The sequence below is a fragment of the Pristiophorus japonicus genome, chromosome 5 (assembly GCF_044704955.1).
Source record: "Pristiophorus japonicus isolate sPriJap1 chromosome 5, sPriJap1.hap1, whole genome shotgun sequence".
Lineage (NCBI taxonomy): Eukaryota > Metazoa > Chordata > Chondrichthyes > Pristiophoridae > Pristiophorus > Pristiophorus japonicus.
The window spans coordinates 181,112,703-181,134,343 of record NC_091981.1 but is presented as its reverse complement, the minus strand read 5'-3'; the positions used below and the strand labels follow the sequence as shown (position 1 = coordinate 181,134,343).

At 42.4% G+C, this 21,641-nt stretch overlaps 1 protein-coding gene across 7 annotated transcripts in view; it reads left to right on the top strand.

The window, feature by feature from the left end:
- The window catches only part of mocos (molybdenum cofactor sulfurase), a 464,568-nt gene that overhangs the window by 157,194 nt on the left and 285,733 nt on the right, over nt 1-21,641 (top strand). For all 7 annotated transcript variants that reach the window (XR_011593368.1, XM_070881150.1, XM_070881149.1 and 4 more), the window contains one exon: nt 8,472-8,548. Coding sequence is in view for 6 of the 7 variants with exons in the window: in XM_070881150.1 (XP_070737251.1) it covers nt 8,472-8,548 (77 nt within the window). In the remaining variant the exon portion in view is untranslated. The remainder of the gene's footprint in view (nt 1-8,471; nt 8,549-21,641) is intronic.

Here is a 21,641-nt window from a genome sequence, read left to right as displayed (position 1 = left end):
GGGTGCTGTTGACTGTACCCATATTGCCCTGCGAGCACCATTACAAGAGGCGGAGGTGTACCGAAACTGTAAGGGATTCCACTCCCTCAACAGCTCGAGGGAGTGCATCTCGTCTACGACCGTACGCAGCGCAAAGTGGCAGTGAATGCTTACTTTCCAGGGAGCAACCATGATACGCACATCTTGCGTGAGAGCACTGTGTCTGACCTGTTGAAGTTTGAGCCACAAGGTAAATGCTGGATGCTGGGGGACAAAGGGTACGGCCTCGTCACTGGTTCTTGACACCCCTTTGGAACTCTCAGACACAAGCCGAGCAACGATATAATAAGAGCCATATAGCCACACGTTATATTATCAAAAAGACAGTTGGAGTGCTGAAGCAGCGCTTTCAATGCTTGGACCACTCGGGGCAGGTTGCTCAGTTCACAGTGGTGTGCTGCATGTTGAATAATTTAGCAATCATACGGGGACAGGAATTGCCACAGGGAACTGCGGGACCACCTGAGGAGAGAGTGCAGGAGACGGAGGAGGAAGAAGAGGAAAATGAGCAGGAGGATGAGGAGGAGCTTCCAGCTGAACTCATGGCACCACCTCCAACACGACAGCTGAGGGTACGTGGAGCGTATGCCACTGCAAAATTGTTACGTCAGCAGCTCATAAATGAACGCTTTGCTTGAATGTGGAGAGCTGCATTTCATTTTTTCCTGCACACACTGTGAGACCCTGATGACTGTTACCCCAAAAGTTTGACACTGTACAAGAGTGCTTAAATTCAATTGAAACGTTTATGTAAAAATGTAAAAAATATAGAACGATTGTAAAACTTTGTAAAACTTATAACTAGAACTTTGAAAAACTAACAACTTGAAATAAACTTAAAAAAATCAAGCTTCAACTATTTTCAATTAACAATTAACAATTGACCACAACAAAGCACCCTTTACTGTCCTCGACTTCGACTGCGTACTCCCCCACTCTTGGGACTATTCCACCCCCCCCCCCCCCTTTCTTACTCCCGCCCTTCCCTTTCCCACTGCCCCTGAGCCCGGACCTCCCCGCGATGGTACCAAGCCGGCGTTCAGCTCCACATCCCGAGTGCTGTTGCTGTTGTTGGTGATGAGACATTGCAAGTGCAATGAATGGGACCTCAGCAGAAGCTTGTGATCCGGAAGGCACTGCTTCAGGGCTGGAAGCTGCTGGCTGCTCCCCACCCTCGGCTGCTGTCGACCTGACTATGGCACGGGGGGATTCCACATCATATCCCGATCCCGTCGATTGCCGCATACATCGTGGTGATCAGATGCGACATATCCTCCAACTGTCATTCTGACAACGCCGCGATGTTTCTGGCTATCGTAACTATGGCCTTGAGCAGCTCTCAACCTATGTTGACCCTGGCCTGTGACAGACGCAACATGTCCTGGTACGCGCCTTTCTGTCTTTCAGCAACGAACTTTTGCTGCACCAATCTCCATCGCTGCAGCAAAGACGCTGCAACGCTGGGGATGCGTGGCTGTACACCGCTTGGTCCCGCAGAATCCGAGGGGGATACAGGGGGGATCCCCTGAATATAGAGTCGGTGGTGGAGGATGTTCCTGCAGGCCCAGATGTAACTGTTATCTCCTCCTCCGTCTCCACCACCACTGGCTCCAGGATGAGCTGCTCTTCCTCTTCCTCGTCATCATCTCTGGCAGGGACGAAGTCGGGAGAGGGCTGGATGACGCCAAAGGTGGAGGCAGTGGGTCTGTCATCTGATCTCTCTGCGAAGGTCTGGTCTGAATCTTCCGAGTCTGCAAGTACAAAACAACAGGAGAGGGGTCAGGGTTACATGAGTACATGAGTACAGTGACGTAGCGCAGTCTTACTTAAATGTCCACCACTGCTACATTACATATCACAGACAGACAATACATATATGCATTGCGTTACATGCCCCCAACATTACAGTACATCACATGAGCCCAACATTACAGTGTAATAAACTTACATTACATTACATGAGGCCAGCATTACAGTTACAGTTATATTACATGACATTACAGGACCGCAACACAGACTGGGGATTGTATTGAACTGACCATCCTGTGTGGGTAGGTCAGTTTCATCGCCGGTGGTGGCACGGTTGGCATCCCCGACCAGTGACAGGGCACGGACCTCAATTTCCATCACGGGTTCTCACGTTGGGGGTCCTTCCCCCCGTACGCTGATGATCTGCTATTGTAGATGTCTTCTTCTGCAGAAAATAAAGTAAATGAAAGTAAAAATCTTCAATCCATTTAACATCGCACACACAAACACACATCAAAACACTGGGTTGATCCTCCTGTCATTGCCTGAAAGCACAAATACATCGCCGTAACCTTGGGATAAATAACATCATCCGTTGACACTGAATGTAAGTTAATCTGAGGAAGGATGTTCTTGCTATTGAGGGAGTGCAGCGAAGGTTCACCAGACTGATTCCAGGGATGGCTGGACTGACATATGAGGAGAGACTGGATCAACTGGGCCTTTATACACTAGAGTTTAGAAGGATGAGAGGGGATCTCAAAGAAACATATAAGATTCTAACTGGACTGGACAGGCTAGATGCGGGAAAAATGTTCCCAATGTTGGGGAAGTCCAGAACCAGGGGACACAGTCTTAGGATAAGGGGCAGGCCGTTTAGGACTGAGATGAGGAGAAACTTCTTCACTCAGAGAGTTGTTGACCTGTGGAATTCCCTGCTGCAGAGAGTTGTAGATGCCAGTTCATTGGATATATTCAAGAGGGAGTTAGATATGGCCCTTACGGCCAAAGGGATCAAGGGGTATGGAGAAAAAGCAGGAAAGGGGTACTGAAGGAATGATCAGCCATGATCTTATTGAATGGTGGTGCAGGCTCGAAGGGCCGAATGGCCTACTTCTGCACCTATTTTCTATGTTTCTATGTTTCTATGAATCTACATTTACATGGTACATGACACATGGGGGCTGCATAAATAAAATCATTACTTACTCTTGCTACCCTCATCAGGTTGTTCCACCACTTACGACACCTTTCTGCAGTGTGTACCATTGTACTTGTGGAGGAGACAGCCTCGCCGATCTTGTCCCATATTTTGTTGTACTCCTTTGGGGGGGGCTTTCCGTAACCACCCTTTGTTAAGTCAGAGTAATTCTCCGTGATGTTCGCCAGCAGAACAGGTAGCCCCATTTCGTCGAAGTCGGGCGCCCTCAACCTCCTGTCCTTCTCGATATTCCTGCACTTAGACTTCTTTTTCAGCATTCCCATTATATTTATATTTATATGATTTTTTTATTTATAAAATATGTATTATTGATATTGTTTTATTATTATTTGTTCCTAATATTATTTGACTCTAGAATCTCTGATGAATACAACTGACCCTCGGATACTTTGCTGCTCCTTCTCACTCTCTCTCTCGACTCCAACTGTCTGCGCATGCGCAGGTGACCCCTGACCCTCGAAATCGCAAAAAATAAAATTGCGCATATTCAGTGCAGTGCCGCACTGTCCACCGAGAAGAAAGTCAATTATAATGCTGCATACCACCCGCTGCACACTGTTCGCATACCGTCGAGAAAACTTTGACGAAATTTTGACCGGTCTTCAGTCTCAGTGGTATTCCGGTGGTTTCAAACGACGCACCGCCGGAATACCGCCGAGAAATGGGCAGACCTTACATCCTGATGAATTTCGGGCCCTAGGAATTTTCAATATAGAAGGACCATCATATTTGTGCTGCCATTTTGCTGGAGCATTCCAATACTGATTCCACTGTCTCACTCCATTTCCATAGCTCTGTATCTTCCTCTACTTCAAATATTGATCCATCTATCCCTTAAAAGATGCAATGGTCTTTGCCTCAACCACTCCCTGTAGCAAAGCATTGCATGTTCCAACAACCCTCTGCATGAAGAAATCTCTCCGAACCCCTTCTCCACAAAATGTTAAATTGATGACCTTTTCTCACTGACATGCCAACCAGATGAAATAGTCTTTTCCTGTCCACTCTAGAAAAACCTTTAATAACTTTAAAAACCTTTATAGTCAGACTGCTTGTCCAACATCCAGTTTTGGATGAGCAGAAATTTTCTCCAATTGAATATTGTGAAGACCGAAGCCATTGTTTTTGGTCCCTGACACAAACTCCGTTCCCTAGCCACTGACTCCATCCCTCTCACCAACTTCTGTCTGAGGCTGAACCAGACTGTTGGCAACATTGGTGTAATTGAAATTAGCTTTCGATCACATATCCGCAGCATAACTAACACCGCCTATTGCCACCTCTAACATTGCAAGTGTCCACCCTTGCCTCAGCTCATCCGCTGCTGAAGCCCTAATCTATTCCTTTGTTACCTCTAGACTTGACTATTCCAATGCTGGCCTCCCACATTCTACCCTACGTAAACTAGAGGTGATCCAAAACTTGGCTGCCCGTGTCCTAACTTGCACCAAGTCCCACTCACCCATCACCCCTGTGATCACTGACATCCATTGGCTTCCGATTAAGCAAAGCCTCGATTTCAAAATTCTCATCCTTATTTTCAAATCCCTCCACGGCCTCGCCCCTCCCTATCTCTGTAATCTCCTCCAGCCCCACAACCGCCCGAGATGTTTACGCTCTTCTAATTCTTCCCTGATTATAATCGCTCAACCATTGCCGGCCGTGCCTTCTGTTGCCTAGACCCCAAGCTCTGGAACTCCTTCAAGACGCTCCTTAAAACCTCTCTCTTTGACCAAGCTTTTGGTCACCTGCGCTAATTTCTACTTGGGTGGCTTGGTGTCAAATTTTTATCTGATAAAACTCCTGTGAAGCGACTTGGGACGTTTCACTACATGAAAGGCGCTATATAAATACAAGTTGTTGTTGTTGTTTATTAGGTCTTCTCTTAGCCTTCTCTGCTCCAATGGAAATAGCCCCAGCATCTCAGGTCACTCATAACTATGGTTTCCCATCCATGGCATCATCCCAGTGAATCTATGCTACATATTTTCTGTGATTTTAATGTCCTTTCTACACTGGGGATTTCAGAACTGTGCACAGTACTCTGTGGCCTAACCAATATTTAATGCAAATATATCATTACTTTATTTCTCTTGTATTCTATGCCCCTATTAATAAAACTCAAATGCTCTTGGTCTTTTTATGACTTTATTTGCCTATACTCATTTATGTTTTTTAACCTGTAGGTTTCTCTGTTCATCCACACCCTTCAGCATCTTTCTATTGAGTGATTACTCCCATTACTTCTTTTTACTCCCAGAGTATATTACTTCACAAAATTTGGCATTAAATAATATCTGTCCATTCTTCTAACTTATCTATGACTTCCTGAAGTCTTTTACAATCCTCCTCGCTGTTTGTTTCCCCCACCCCACTTTTGTGTTAGCAGATTTGGAGATTGTGTTCCCTGTGCCCAATTCAAATCATCTTCATGTACCATGAACAAAAGTGAACCCAGCACCGACCTAGGGCACACCACTTTGGAGCCTTCTCCAATCCAAGCAATATCCATGTATCCAACCCTTTGTTTCCTGTCCATCAACCAACTTTCTATCCATGCTGTTACACTTTCTCTTATACCATATGCCTGTACCTTTGTGGTAGCCTCTTGTGGGACATTTTATTGAATGTTTTCTGAAAATTCATATACACTACATCTGCTGCATTCCCATTATCCAATCGATCACTTAAAAAAAAAAGTCTCTCTTAAATTTGTGAAACAGAGCTCAAAAGGGCTATATTTGGCTCACTGGCCATGTAGTGAGTACCCATAGCCTAATATTATATGAATACACCTCAACATCCCTGTTTACTGTAATGACTCCATTTGTGCCAGTTTAACGGATATAGTCAGTGTGACTGAACTATAATGAAATAAAACTCCGTAGCCTTTTATCAACATCACGGGTCATTAATATCTTTTTGAGAACAAAAACTTAGGCAACAAACAGCAGGGGCAGCAAATTCCACATTAATACTTTGTAACTGACAAATTAATATATGTTTTACATTGTAACGTTTCAATATGATTGAAGTAAACATTTATGTCTTGTTAAATAAAAATTGTCTCTGACAATACTATCGATTAGTTCTTCTTCAAATTAGTTCAGTGCTCATTTTAATGTCAAACTTTTAAAAAATTCATTATTGCAGCAAGCAACGCTATAATGTAAATGTAATCATGAACTACTTCTCACTCTGGTTCAGCAATTACCACAATCTTCCAATTTAACACAATAGACCCACACAAGCAATAAGCCAATGGAAAATGGCCATTTCGGCAGAGGCCAGGTAAATGCACACACAGTTTAAAACATCTGACTTTGTTTTTAAATGTCAAATCATTACCTAGAAGGAGACTCGACCTTTTTTCTGCTAGGCCACTTACTGACAACAGCAACAAGGAATACCCGGGAACATACAGGTGCTGCCGGATCTGCTGAGTATTTCAAGCATTTCTGCTTTTATTTCAGATTTCCAGCATCTGTAATATTTTGCGCTTGTTGTAGAAACATCCAGGAATGACTCCTTTGAAAGCTATTAGGTCACAAAATAATTATGGATGAGGAAGGCCACTTGATTCATCTTCGTTCATGCATTGTGAAAGAGCCTACATTCCTCAGCATCCAATTATTTGTTGAAATCATTCTAGGGATTTTGCCTCTACTTCTCTAGCTGGAAGTTGTATAGATTTGCCTGTATTTCTTTGAGTATAGATATTTAAGATCTCATCTAATTGAGGCATTTAAGATGATTAAAGGATTTTATAGGGTAGATAGAAACTAGTTCCGCTAGTGGGGAAGTCCAGAACAAAGGAACATAACCTTAAAACACCCCCTCCTTTTCCCATAGCATGTTCCCATGCAAACGCAGGAGATGCAACACCTGCCCTTTTACCTCCTCCCTTCCTTCTGTCCAGGGCCCCAAACACTCCTTCCAGGTGAAACAGTGATTTACTTGTACTTCTTTCAATGTGGTATACTGTATATCCTGCTCACGGTGCAGCCTCCTCTGCATTGGGGAAACTAAATGCAGATTGGGTGACCACTTTGCAGAATGCCCCCATTCAGTCCGTAAGCATGACCCCGAGCTTCCGGTCGCCTATCACTTTAATTCTCCGCTCCACTCTAATTCTGGTCTCTCTGTCCTCGGCCTCTTACACTGTTCCAATGAAGCTCAACATAAGCTCAAGGAACAGCACCTCATCTTTCGTTTAGGCGTTTTACAGCCTTCTGGACTCAACATCGAGTTCAAAAATTTCAGACCATAAGCCCTGCCCCAATATTTTTCTTTTTTTCCCTGTTTTTTCTCTCTTTCCCATGGCAGCTGTTGATGATTCTGCTATTTTCCATGTACATCCTATCTAGACTCATTTTTTGTTCCTTAACTTGCCCTATTACCATCTCCTTTTGCCTTTTGTCTCTTAATCTCTTCTGCCTTCCACCCTATCACAGACCCCTTTTGTCCTTTCCGCCCCTCCCCCCTTTCCCTGCCCCTACACGAGCTTAAAAACTTGTGACTTCTTTAACTTTTTCCAGTTCTGACAAAGGGTCATCGACCTAAAATGCATTTCCAGTATTTTCTGTTTTTATTATACCTTAACATTAGAGCTAGGCCATTCAGGGGTGATGTCAGAAAGCACTTCTTCACACAATGGATGGTGGGAATCGGGAACTCTCTTCCCCCAAAAAGCAGTTGAGGCTCGGTCGATTGAAAATTTCAAATCTGAGATTGATCGTTTTTATTTAGGCAAGGGTATTAAAGGTTACGGAACCAAGGTGGGTAAATGGAGGGCTGAATGGGCCTGGTCCTTTGTTGTAAGATTTTATTAATCCTTTGCACCTCATTGTAGAGAATGTCATCATGATTTAAACATTACCTTGCACACATTATATAATTTTCAAGCTTGTCTAAGTCTGGCTGAAAGATATGTTCCAATTTTTTTGAATTCAAAAGCCAATTATTTTGCACAGGGTTAGAAATGTCCTTTTTTATGTATGATTTAACACAATATAGATTTTTACCTGACTGTAATTCTAAAATATCCTTGAAAACAAATAACAGATGCATGCATCTAATAAGTGACTTTAATATTTTTTTATTGTTGGTACAAAAGCAAAATACTGTGGATGCTGGAATCTGGAATAAAAATAAAAAATGTTGGAAATCTCTGGAAAAATGCTGAAAAATGTATTGTTGGTACCATCTTTAATAATACCTTGTCCTATAGAAATATTTAAGATTTTGTCCAAAAACCTTCCACAAATTTTAAAGTTTAAAGAATTATAATTTCACAGAGGTTAATTAGACCTAAGTGATTCACAAAGGTTTGAAGTATTTCAGCTGTAAGAAGCCTGAGTGCATCATAATTATATTTATAAAGAAAAAAAGTTTTGTAACCTTTAATATTGTAGTAAATTGAGTGGATTCCCTGTGTGATGAATTAAAATTTTCATTTCAGGTTTGAAGATGGCACAATTTCTTTCCTTGATATAATAGCAGTAAATCATGGATTTGATGCACTTGATAAATTTACAGGTCAGTACTAAAGTATAATGTTAAACCTATTTAAGAGTGTAAATATTCCATGGAAATAGGCCAGAATATTCCCAAGGGATAACCATTGCAAATGATGAGTTTTTTAAATTGAGTAAAACAGTGACATAGGGCCCAAGTTTCCCCAGGAGTTGCTCCTTTTTTTTGGAGCAACTTGATTTTTCTGGACTATCTTTTTAGTTGCAATTCTGGCCATTTAATTTGCGCCAGTGTAAGTGAGTTAGTTAAGGTGTTTTTTTTAGTTCAGTTTATTTTTCAAAAGGGGTTGTTCCTAGCCACTTACACCTGTTTTAGGTGTTTGGCCAGCAAATAGTTGCTCCAAACTAACTTAGGCCAGAGTATGTTGCCACTTCTGTCTGCACAGAAGGAATCGGCATGGGTAACTACATTGAAACCACCACCAAGCACCAAACAAAGCACAAAAAGTAATAAGCATTCAATAAAAAATAAAGAACTGAAGTAAATCTTCAGCCCATAGATTGCAAGAGTGTTCAAATGAAGGCCTGGATTTATTTTTACAGTGATACACTGAAAACAGTGAGTGGCTGGAAATAAGTGGCACATGACAGTTCTGAGCCATAGCCCAGTAACGGGGACAATAATGGACACCTAGATGTTTATCAGTAAAACTACTGGGTAGATCTTGACTTTGTGCAATACTGTAAAACAGGTGACAGTGAGTCAGCAGCCCGTTTTACATCGCTCCGGATTTTTATTTTGGAGAGATGTAAACCAGGTTGCTGACTCGCAATTACCTATTTTACACTATTGCACAACGTCGGGGTCTACCCGCTAGTGTAGATGAACCTTCAAAAAATAAATAATTTGATTGGCAGGAAATTTCAGGATAGTAATTATGCTTACCTTATGATTTCGAAACATATTGGCCCAGAAATTGCGGCCTTGCCGGATCTGTACGAAGTGCGCAAGGATCCGGCAAGGCCTCGCAAAGGCCGGTTTTCGCGGCGAGATGCGCAGGTGCCAAGAACCGGCTTTTCCGATCTGTCAAGATTTCTCCATGCAGGTCCTCCGCATCTCCAGGAGAGGGACATCCGCGCAGATAGATATTGGGCTGTTTGCCCAACTCATGCCCAGCGAATGTCCTTCAAAATTTTACGGCTGGTAAAAGCAGGCGTAGAGCCTACTTTTACCAGCGTACCATTTTTAAAACATACAAAAATTAAATATAAACTCTTATTTTTATATTAAAAATCCTGTCCATTAAGGTAAGTTTATTTTAAACCTATTACAACACATTAAAAAAAAATCCGCAAAATATATATTTTTTTCTAAAACATTTAATTTAATTTCAATTAATTTTAAATATGAAAGGTGTTTTATTTATTTATTATGCTATGTTTCAGATTTTTAGGGATTTTTCTCATTGACAGCAATGGGAACTCATACAAACTGAGTTCCCGTTTTTATCAATGAGAATGGTGCAGTGATTGGTGGTCCTGGCCCACGTGACTCCAGCATGTATGTACATGAAAGACATCTTCCCATGCGCTGCGCAGCGAATCTAGGCCTCCGACCGGAATCCTACGTATCTCCGGGACCATCAGGTACTTTCGTAGATTTTTTTCGGGTCGGAGGCGTTCGTACAAAGGAAGCCTTTGACCGCAATTTCTGGGCCATTTCCTTTTTTTAAAAAAAAACTGTACCTGAGTTCACTTAGTCAGTTAGTAGTAAATTGCCTATGGCATGCTCACGGTCAGTTGATGAAAATAATTTTTGTATGTTGTACAAGATGGCAATGGAGTTTGGAGAGAAACTTTAACTTGCTACACAGTTCTGCCTACAGGACAGAGACTGTAAATACAGTGCCCCAAGAACAAATACCAAGGCCTGGAGTTTCCGCTCGGTTGCGCTGTTTTTATTCGCTGCAATTCGGCCAAAATCAGTGAATCCAGCAGAAAAGATTGTGGAAATTTAAGCACAAATTACGCTCAGCACAAACTGAGTCTCCACGATCTTTAGCACTAGTTTAAAAAACATCAGCTAGAAGCTGGCCAGGCCCACAAAACTGGCCACGCCTCTAGATCCACAAAACTGGCCACGCCTCCAGATCCACAAAACTGGCCACGCCCCCATATCCACAAAACTGGCCACGCCTCTAGATCCACAAAACTGGCCACACCTCCAGATCCACAAAACTGGCCACGCCTCCAGATCCACAAAACTGGCCACGCCCTCAGATCCACAAAACTGGCCACGCCTCCAGATCCACAAAACTGGTCACGCCCCCAGATCCACAAAACTGGCCACGCCCCCAGATCCACAAAACTGGCCACGCCTCCAGATCCACAAAACTGGCCACGCCTCCAGATCCACAAAACTGGCCACGCCCCCAGATCCACAAAACTGGCCACGCCCCCAGATCCACAAAACTGGCCTCGCCCCCAGATCTACAAAACTGGCCACGCCTCCAGATCCACAAAACTGGCCTCGCCTACGGATCGAATTAATCACCATTGGGAGTTTCTGCGAATTGCGATTGTTTACAGGCCTTCGAGGAAGTTCTTTGGGGGCAAGGACACAAATAGACACTCTTTAAAAGCTTTTGAAGATAATTTTTTTTTAATTTTCTAAAAACCTGACTTCTGTACATCAATATAACTAGAAAATGGTTCTTTTCTTAAAAATTATTTTGAGTTATTTAAAATTAGGTTACTCACAAGTGGTGAACTAGACAGTCTGATTAATATGCTTATTTTTTGTGAGAGATAAACCCATTTTCAGCTATATTAATCAAACTGCACCAAGTTACCTTAAATATATCCAGGAATATTTTTTAAGTACATTTTTTTAAAAATTAAGTTTAAAACTCTATAACTGCGCTGCTTCATGGCATATTTTTAGGTCGGTGATATGCAAATGAGTTTGAGCGGAAACTTGAGAAAAAGAAACACTTCTCAAAACTAGTGCAATTGCGCCCAGATTGCTGATTGCACCCAAAGTAGAAATTCTACCCCCAAATTTCTATTCTCAATGTTAAATGTTCACATAAAAGTAAGATCAACTGTGATGATTGGACGTTGGATAGGAAGTGCATGCATACTATATGTTTTTATCTATTAGTCACTTACCTATGGCATTGCACATGGTGAGCCAAGACCTACTTTAGATGATGTGGGATTAGAAGGCAGTGGATAAATGGATTAAACTAAGCAAATGTAATTCAGTCCCCATTTTAAAGTCATACACTCTGACCATATTTTGGTATAGTACTTTGATTTAACATTATTATGTATAGTTATTAAATTGCAAAATTTATGGTAATTTGGGAAGCAGCGAAGTACAGTTGCAGAAAAAAAAGAAGTTTATTTTCAGTACAGTTTGAGGAGCTGGGAGATAATGCTACCATACTTGTAGGAAGTGTAATTACAGTATGACTAGTTCATGTGGGCAGTTATCAAAGTGGACAGTGGAATTTATAATGAAAAGGTTGATACAAGAGTGTGACAGAAATGTGACAACAGAAAGTAAGGATTTGTAGACAGAAATTGCACACAAATGTAAGATTTTTAATATATTGTAAATAGCTGTTGAATCTTTTTATAATACAAAATATCTGTTTTTAAAAATGTTCTGAATCTGAGAAAGATCTATAGGATCAACAATAAACTCACAAATAATGTTATCCTTCAATCAAATTTGTATGATTTTATGCCCCCCTGTGTCATATCTGCATTGTGAATTCTGTATGATGGGAGTAAATGGGAAGCGGGGCAGTAACAGCACTTTATCTGGTAAGAAATGATGATCACACTTTTGGAAATGCAGAGCCTGGTGTCGCTTTTAGGGAGTTTTGCACTCAAACATTTAATCCTTCCAGCTTAATGTAGTTCCTTTTCCCTTCCCTTCTTGCTCTCTGAAGACGAATCCTTGCTGCAGTATGAATTCACACATTGGCTATCCTTTATGTGTGAGCCTAGATTGTGAATCTTGGCAAATTTTTCAACTATAAGCCAAGCCTGATCCAATCCCCATCTGATGTCCACAACATAAACTTCCAGTTGGTGCCACTACTTAGTATCAGGAGCAGGAAGCCTGGGTGATTTCCCCTCTCTAACTTGAGAACAGTGAGGCTAACTCGAGCACCCCAGCAGAGTTTACCTAACTTAGAACACACCAGGGATGGAAACTGAGTCTTTCCTGGTCTGTAATGGAGCCAAATTTGCTGATGATGCAAAGATAGGTGGGAAAGCAAGTTGTGAGGAGGATGCAAAGAATCTGCAAAGGAATAAATAAAAGCTAAGTGAGTCGGCAAAAATTTGGCAGATGGAGTATAATGTGGGAAAATATGAGGTTATCCACTTTAGTAGGAAAAATAAAAAAGCAAATTATTATTTAAATGGGGAGACATTACAAAATGTTGCAGTAGAAAGGGATCTGGGGGTCCACAACACGTTAGTATGCAGCTATAGCAAGTAATTAGGAAGGCAAATGGAATGTTGGCCTTTATTGCAAGGGGGATGGAGTATAAAAGTAGGGAGGTCCTGCTACAACTGTTGGTGAGACCACACCTCTAGTACTGTGTACAGATTTGGCCTCCTTATTTAAGGAGGGATATACTTGCATTGGAGGGAGTTCAGAGAAGGTACACATGGTTGATTCCTGAGATGAAGGGATTGCCTTATTAAGAAAAGTTGAGCAGGTTGGGCCTATTCTCATTGGAGATAGAAGAATGAGAGGTGATCTTATTGAAACGTATAAGATTCTGAGGGGGACTGGCAGGGTAGCTGCAGAGAGGATGTTTCCCCTCGTGGAGTAATCGAGAACTAGGGGGCATAGTTTCAGAATAAGGGGTCGCCCATTTAAAATGGAAATGAGGAGGAATTTCTTCTCTGAGGGTCATGAATCTTTGGAATTCTCTACCCAGAGAGCAGTGGAGGCTGGGTCATTGAATATATTTAAGGTGGAGATAGACAGATTTTTGAATGATAAGGGAATCAAGGATTATGGGGAGCAGGTAGGAAAGTAGAGTTGAGACCAAGATCAGATCAGCCATGATCTTATTGAATGGTGGAGCAGGCTCGAGGATCCAAATGGCCTACCCCTGCTCCTATTTCTTATGTTCTTATGTAGAACTTAGCTATTAGCAACCTTAACCACCCCCCCCCCCCATCCCCATTTAATACAGAATGAAATATCCTAGAGGATAGATTGTTAATCACAAGCAGCTAAACTGTTAATAGTTGGCTCTGTACTATATTTTAATCTATCTGCTAATTTTAAAAATTCTAATTGTTATGTTTGCTTCCCACTTAAACCACTGTCAACATCAGGTCCAGGGAGGCCAAGTAGATACGCATGATTTTCACAGAAGGCTAAAATCATCTCCTTTTTTAAAAACATGTCTGATTTGATTGCTTTTTTTTGCAATGTTAGCTGCATGAATCATTTAAAAAGAGGATATCATAACGACATGAGAGCCTAATATCTGCAGCATCAGACCATTTGGATTCTCAATGAGAAGACAACAATTTGAATCTCAGACAAAACATGGACTTCCTCCTAGAGGCTGAATTTTGATTTTGAAATTTGGGCTGTCTATTAGAGGTTGGGGTGGTGGAAACAAGATAAACCGATCAGAGAGCGAGACCCTTCACGCACTGCTAAAGCAAATGTCCCTGGTCAAGAAGTGGAATTCATGTTGCTTTCTGTGGCGATTTTTATAAGCAGACCATCCTCCCATTTTACTTGAGCAGCTGGATTTTCAACCACCAGCTGCTAATTTCTCGCCTGAAAAATGAATGGCCGGCAGAAAAAATTGCGGGAGGTGATCCAAGACCTGCCTGATGCATTTTTCAGATGGCCATGTGAATCGACGGATAGCACTCCTGCTTGTTTCAGACAGGGGAATGTTTAAATATGCAAATTGGGCTCTTATATTGTTGTAGGACCCTGATTGCAATTTTGAAGTATAAAAGGTGGAGTGTGTACTGCGCATGTTCCGCCCCATATGTACCAAGCGTTGAGTGGCCTAAAAAGGCCCATTGGTGGACGCTCCAAAAAAGGGCCTCAAATCCTTTTTCTTTTGTGGGGCTACGACAGAGTTGGGAAATTATTTGGGCTGGAAGACCACTTATCAAGTTTTGGGAAGCTGTTGACGGCTACACACCAATTTTTCTCCTAAGGTGTGCGGCTGTGTGGTCGTGCATCAATCGAGAGGTCCCGTGCAGGTTGCTCACCAGCTGCTGCCATTGGAAGAGATACTCCACATACAAATTAAACGGGACCGCGCACAAAAAAAATTAGAGGGAACATTGCATAAACATAAACATTGCATAACATAACAAATTCAGATAGTTGTCAGATACTTTCAGAAATACACAATGTAGTGTAAAATAGTAAAATCTTCCATTATTAAATGAATTAAATGATTGATCGATCGATTACATCGTGTACTGAAAGTCTATGTGGCTCGAGTCTGCAGGGCCTCCGACGTGAGAGGTTTTCTCTTTTTAGTGTACTGAGTACAGGAGCCCGAGGCTTTGCAAGGCCTGTACCTGGAGTCCTTGTGCCCCGGGAATCACTACCATGTCTAAGATGACGATCAGAACTCTCCGGCCTTTGTACTCTGGGTACCGTGAGTGGAGCAAACTATCCTCTTTGCTATCTATATAGTATTGTATATGTAATTAGTAATATTGGAAAATAATAGTTTGAAAATGTATTCCTATACCTGTAATGATATATTTTAAAATCTCCTGCAGTAACAGAACTAGCATTATAAGTGATGATAGTTAAGAGTGGCAGGATGAATGTCCGAGTGATTCTGAGTATGTCTCATTTGTAGGTTTACATTATAATATTTAAAAGTTAAAACAGACCAAAAACTGTAACTTTATTCATATTTAAAAAAAGAACTGATTACTCACATTTGCCAATTAGTGCCTTCCTTTTGCAGTGTTTAAAGACTGAGTGATTAGTGCATATATGCTGCAAGGTTTTTTTGTGCAACCTATGTAACACAGAATTTTTTGCAATTTACTATGTCAGTGGATTAATTTGTCAAGAGGATTGTATATACATATGCTAAATCCTTATCTGTTTTGGGGAGGATAGACGCAGCGCCGGTCTCTCCCTTCGCTAAAAGAGTCGTTGAGATGACCAACCATGACTCGACGGAGGAGGAGCATCCAGTGCGCACGCACGCCAGCCAATGATGAGCAGCGGATTTGGCGGGATTTAGAAAAGTGGTTCATTGAACCAGAGCGGGTGAGAGCTGCAGACAGACTTTGGGTCGGCTCCGAGACACAAAAGAGAAGAAGATCTGCATCAGACATATAGCAGCAGTCCCGGCAGCTTTATTTTTTAAATTTCCCGGTTCAGGGTCGCAGCCTACTCCTCGAGGACAAACGTGCAGCTCGAGCTCCAGTGGGCTGTCCCATGAGGAGGAACAGGAGTGCATCTCTTGCTTCTGCAAAAATACTATTTGCCCACTCCAGAATTGGCACTGCACCCACTCCTCAGGCTCGACCTTCTTGTCAGCTCAGCGAAAGAGCCGGCTGATTTTCTACCTTCCCACCATTAATGGGCTTTAGCAGAGACCATATTTGTTTGCAGAGAAATTAGACTTTTTTGGAGCACTTTTTTCTTCTTAAAAAGGAGCATTTGTTACATTTTATTGAAAACGACTTTACTTATGCAATTTGGAAATGAATTATTGTACTTTTTATACTTTAAAACTTCCTCTCGATAGAAGCAAATAATCTTGTACTGCAAGAAAATATGAATTAATTAAAATATTCCCAATAGCAAAGTCAGAATTATTGACTTTGAGATCATTCTAGTCAAGGTTATAGGCAACAAATTCAAAATTGTGCAAAGCTCTTTCACTTCAAGTTGGCATTTGTATCTATCCAACCCTTTCAGTTAATGTGGCAATCTTATCCCTCTCTCCCCCGCCCCCCTCAGTTCAACCTTCTATCCGTTTCTTCCATCCCAGCTCAAATTTGTACTTTTCTTTCGCCTCCCTGTTCAAGTTGACATTATATGATCAGGCAGGAACCTTAAACCATGAATATGTAGTTTTGGTACATTAAGTGCTATATGTTAAAAAGAAAAAAAGAAAGACTTGGATCTATATAGCCTTTCATGACCACCGGATGTTTCAAAGCACTTTACAGCCAATTAAGTACTTTTGAAGTGTAGTCACTGTTGTAATGTAGGAAATGCGGCAGCTAATTTGCGCACAAGCAAGCTCCCACAAACAGCAATGTGATAATGACCAGATAATCTGGTTTTCGTTATGTAGAATGAGGGATAAATATTGACCAGGACAGAACTAAACTACAGAAATCTTCCCTGCTGTGCATTCCAAACCGGACCTTGATTACTGTAGGCAGTATCAAATAATGTGAGGATTTTTAATTGTTTTTTTTGTAAATGAATACAGCGGTGTTTGTGTTTTCTCTAGCCGAGCAATTGGTTAAATTATGCATGCCAGTAATAATGTACATATGCACAAATGCAAAATAACGTGGATGTTGGAATCTGAAATAAAAACAGAAAATGCTGGAAATCTCAACGGGTCAGGCATTATCTGTAGAGAGAGAAAAACAGTTAACGTTTCAGGTCGAAGATCCTTCGTCAGAACTGGCAATAGTTCAAAATGTAATAGATTCTTAAGGAAGTGCTGGGGCCCTAAAAGGGGGAGGGGAGGAAAGAACAAAAGGGAAGGTCTGTGATAGGATGGAAGGCAGAAGAGATTTGAGAGACAAAAGGGATGATGGGCCGAATTGAGATGGTAGTATTATTAGGTGTGACGTCCGAAATCCGGAAACCTCGGGACCGAGGCTGTTCTGAATTCTGGGTATTTCCGGATTTCGGAACTCCTTTGCCTGGGCCGAGGAAGGTAGGTGGGGGGTGCCGGTCGGGCCGCCGGAGGTTGGGTGCGGCGGGGGGGGGGGTCGGTCGTCCATGGAGGTTGGGGGTCGGTTGGGCCGCCGGTGTTCTGGGGGTTGGTCGGGCCGCTGGAGTTCTGGGGGTGTCGGTTGGGCCGAGGCTGGGGGGGTGTCGCTCGGGCCACCAGATTTCGGGGGTGTCGGTCGGGTCGCCGGAGTGTGGGAGTCGGTCGAGCCGAGGTCAGGGGAGGTCGGTCGGGCCGCCGGACGTCGGGGGTGTCGGTCAGCCAGAGGTCGGGGGGGGGGTGGTTGGGCAGAGGCTGGGGGAGGTCGGATGGCCGGAGGTCAGGCCAAGGTGGGAGGAGGTCGGGTCGAGGCGAGGCCGAGGCAGGTCGGGCCGAGGCGGGGGAGTCCGGATTTCGGAACATTCCGGATTCTGGAACTCTGGATTTTAGACGTCGCACTGTAGCACAAGTTAGGAAACAAAAGATGAGTCTGGATAAAGTGTGAATAATTACCAGCTGCCATGGGAAACAGAGAGAAACAAAATAAAAATTCAAAAGTGGGGGGGGGGGGCGGCTTTTTTTTCGGAAAAAATGAGGAAAGGGAACATAATGTGGGCAGAGGTTATGGTCTGAAATTGTTGAACTTGATGTTGAGTCCGGAAGGCTTTAAAGTGCCTGAACGAAAGATGAGGTGCTGTTCCTCAAGCTTATGTCCTTAACGTACACATGTCCTTGTTGACATGATCTGGGAGGAACATTTTTCAAACAAGGGCTGCTTTAAGAGAATATGGTGTTACTCTATTATATAGGGGATTGTGAAAGTTGTACTGATTTTTTAAAAGTGTGGCAACCTGAAATTAAACAAAATGTTAAGAATACACAGCATCTGGAAATAAAAAAGGAAGCATTGTAATAAAAATAAAGTATTTTTGCCCAGTTTTGGTTTGGTGGCTGTCCCTTTAAATGCAGTGACAATACATAGTTTAAATCCAGCTGCAGTTAAATTCCATATTCCAGCCTAGATTACTGCAAATGTAGCGAGGATTGTTCAAACTGGTTTTTGAACTGTATTGTTGAAAGAAAGAAAGACTTGGATTTATATAGTGCCTTTCACGGCCACTGGATGTCTCAAAGCACCTTACAGCCAATGAAGTACTTTGGAAGTTGTAATGTAGGAAATGCGGCAGCCAATTTGCGCACAAGTAAACTCCCACAAACAGCAATGTGATTAAGACCAGATAACCTGTTTTTTTTAATGTTGATTGAGGGATAAATATTGACCAGGACACCGGGAATAACTCCCCTACTGTTCTTCTAAATAGTGCCATGGGATCTTTTACATCCACCTGAGCAGGCGAATGGAGCCTCGGTTTAATGTCTCATCTGAAAGACAGCACCTCTGACAGTGCAGCACTCCCTCAGCATTGCACTAGAGTACAGTGAGTGCAGGAGCCAAGCCGCATTTAAATAAATAAATTCTGTATGATTTGTTCAGTTATATGTAAGACAGACACTTATTTTTAATCCAGCTGGCAGTTATTTAAATCCATAACTGTTTGGGGAATATGTAGGAGCTGAGTTAGCTGAATTGGCTGAGTGGAATTGAGTTTGAGCTCTGGCTCGAGTGGAGCATAAACGACGCAGGGACTGGTTGGGCCGAAAGGCCTGTTTGTGTTGTATATCCTATGTAATCCTATGAATTGAAGGAGTCTGCTTGGAACTTTAAAGAGTTAAGTCAGGCTAGTTCAGCTCATGCATTGGTGAGAAATATCAAAAATTGACGAGATAAAATTTCAATTCAAACAATTAGTAATTTAGTATATAAATTAGTTTTTCTTTTAAGGATCTACATAGTGTAACTTCTACTATAAATCACTTGTTCATCTTATGTTCAATAAAGGCGTTTGTAGTTTAAACCCTAAATGAGATTTTATGTTCTGATACTCTACCATTTATCAAAGACAGGAACAGCACAGATGGAGGCCAATCAGTACCGGCTCTTTGCTACAGCAATTCAAAACTATTCCCACTGCCTTGCTCTCTCCACACAGCCCTGTATCTTTCTCTGATTCAAATATTTATCCAATTTTCCCTTAAAAGATGCAATGATCCCGGCCTTAACCATTTCCTGTGGAAAAGCACTCTCTGCACCAATAACCCTCTGCGTGAAGATGCTTCTAATATCTCTCCCAATTTTCTTAATAGTCATTTTAATTAACATTCCTTATCACTGATTCCGAAAGGAAATAAAGGGTGATTTTAACAACCGCTCAACAGAAACCAGGTGGGTGGGCAGTTAATAGTGCCCGTGGGATTTGCCCATCGACATGCCGCCTGCTCCAAATTTAACTGGCGCATTTGAGCAGGTGAGAGGGAAACACACTGCCGGGCATTTATCAACAAATGCAGATCAGGCTCTGATGTCACTATTTTCTGCCAGGCTCACGGAGCAAGAAGAGGCACTGCGGCCAGAAGAGACTCCAAAACTCCTGAGGTGCCAGCAGGACATAAGAAATAGGAACAGGAGTAGGCCATTTGACCCCTCGAGCCTGCTCCGCCATTCAATAAGATCATGGCTGATCTGATCATGGACTCAGCTCCACTTCCCTGCCCACTCCCCATAACCCCTTATTCCCTTATCGCTCAAAAATCTGTCTATCTCCGTCTTAAATATATTCAATGACACAGCCTCCACAGCTCTCTGGGGCAGAGAATTCCATAGATTTATAACCCTCTGAGAGAAGAAATTTCTCCTCATCTCAGTTTTAAATGGACAGCCCCTTATTCTGAGACTATGTCCCCTAGTTTTAGTTTCCCCTATGAGTGGAAATATCCTTTCTGTATCCACCTTGTTGAGCCCCCTCATTATCTTACATGTTTCAATAAGATCACCTCTCATTCTGCTGAACTCCAATGTGTTTCGGCCCAACCTACTCAACCTACCTAACTTCATAAGTCAACCCCTTATCTCCGGAATCAACCGAGTGAACAGCCTCCTCAGACTGACCTGAGTGCCAGGGACTGTTCCTTTCCTGTGTTACTAACCCTGATATCATCCTGGTGAATGTACGCTCTCTGGCTTTAATGTCCTAAAGTAGTGGCACAAGTTAATTCCAGTAGCTGGAATAATCCTCAGCAATTTCAAGAGAGAACTGAATGTGAGAAATAATAAGAGAGGTATGAGAGGTATCATGGGATGTGGTATTTCAGAGAAACTTGGGCCAGTGAATGATCTTTTTCGGTCCTGTGTTTCCAAAGGTCTTCTGTTTGCTATCCTGGGCACATTACCAAAAATTTACCTAGATATCAGGGTGAGTGAAGATACTCTCAAACTATAGGGCATGGGATCTCATCCATGAGAACGATCCAAAGTATGGAGCTTGGAGAATTTAAAATAAGAAGGGTAGAAATAACTCAAAAACAGAACAACATTTATATTTTGGGTAAATACCCTCCATCAGAATTTTGTTTTGCAAACTGTTTGGAGGAAGGGGAAAACAAGAATAAAAAACTTCCTTGTCTATACCTTAGCTATCTGGGCCCCATGCTCTGAATCCCCTCCCTAAACCTTACCATCTCATAGAAACATAGAAACATAGAAAATAGGTGCAGGAATAGGCCATTCGGCCCTTCTAGCCTGCACCGCCATTCAATGAGTTCATGGCTGAACATTCAACTTCAGTACCCCATTCCTGCTTTCTCGCCATACCCCTTGATCCTCCTAGTAGTAAGGACCTCATCTAACTCCTTTTTGAATATATTTAGTGAATTGGCCTCAACAACTTTCTGTGGTAGAGAATTCCACAGGTTCACCACTCTCTGGGTGAAGAAGTTCCTCCGCATCTCGGTCCTAAATGGCTTACCCGTTATCCTTAGACTGTGACCTCTGGTTCTGGACTTCCCCAACATTGGGAACATTCTTCCTGCATCTAACCTGTCTAACCCCGTCAGAATTTTAAATGTTTCTATGAGGTCCCCTCTCATTCTTCTGAACTCCAGTGAATACAAGCCCAGTTGATCCAGTCTTTCTTGATAGGTCAGTCCCACCATCCCGGGAATCAGTCTGGTGAACCTTCGCTGCACTCCCTCAATAGCAAGAATGTCCTTCCTCAGGTTAGGAGACCAAAACTGTACACAATACTCCAGGTGTGGCCTCACCAATGCCCTGTACAACTGTAGCAACACCTCCCTGCCCCTGTACTCAAATCCCCTTGC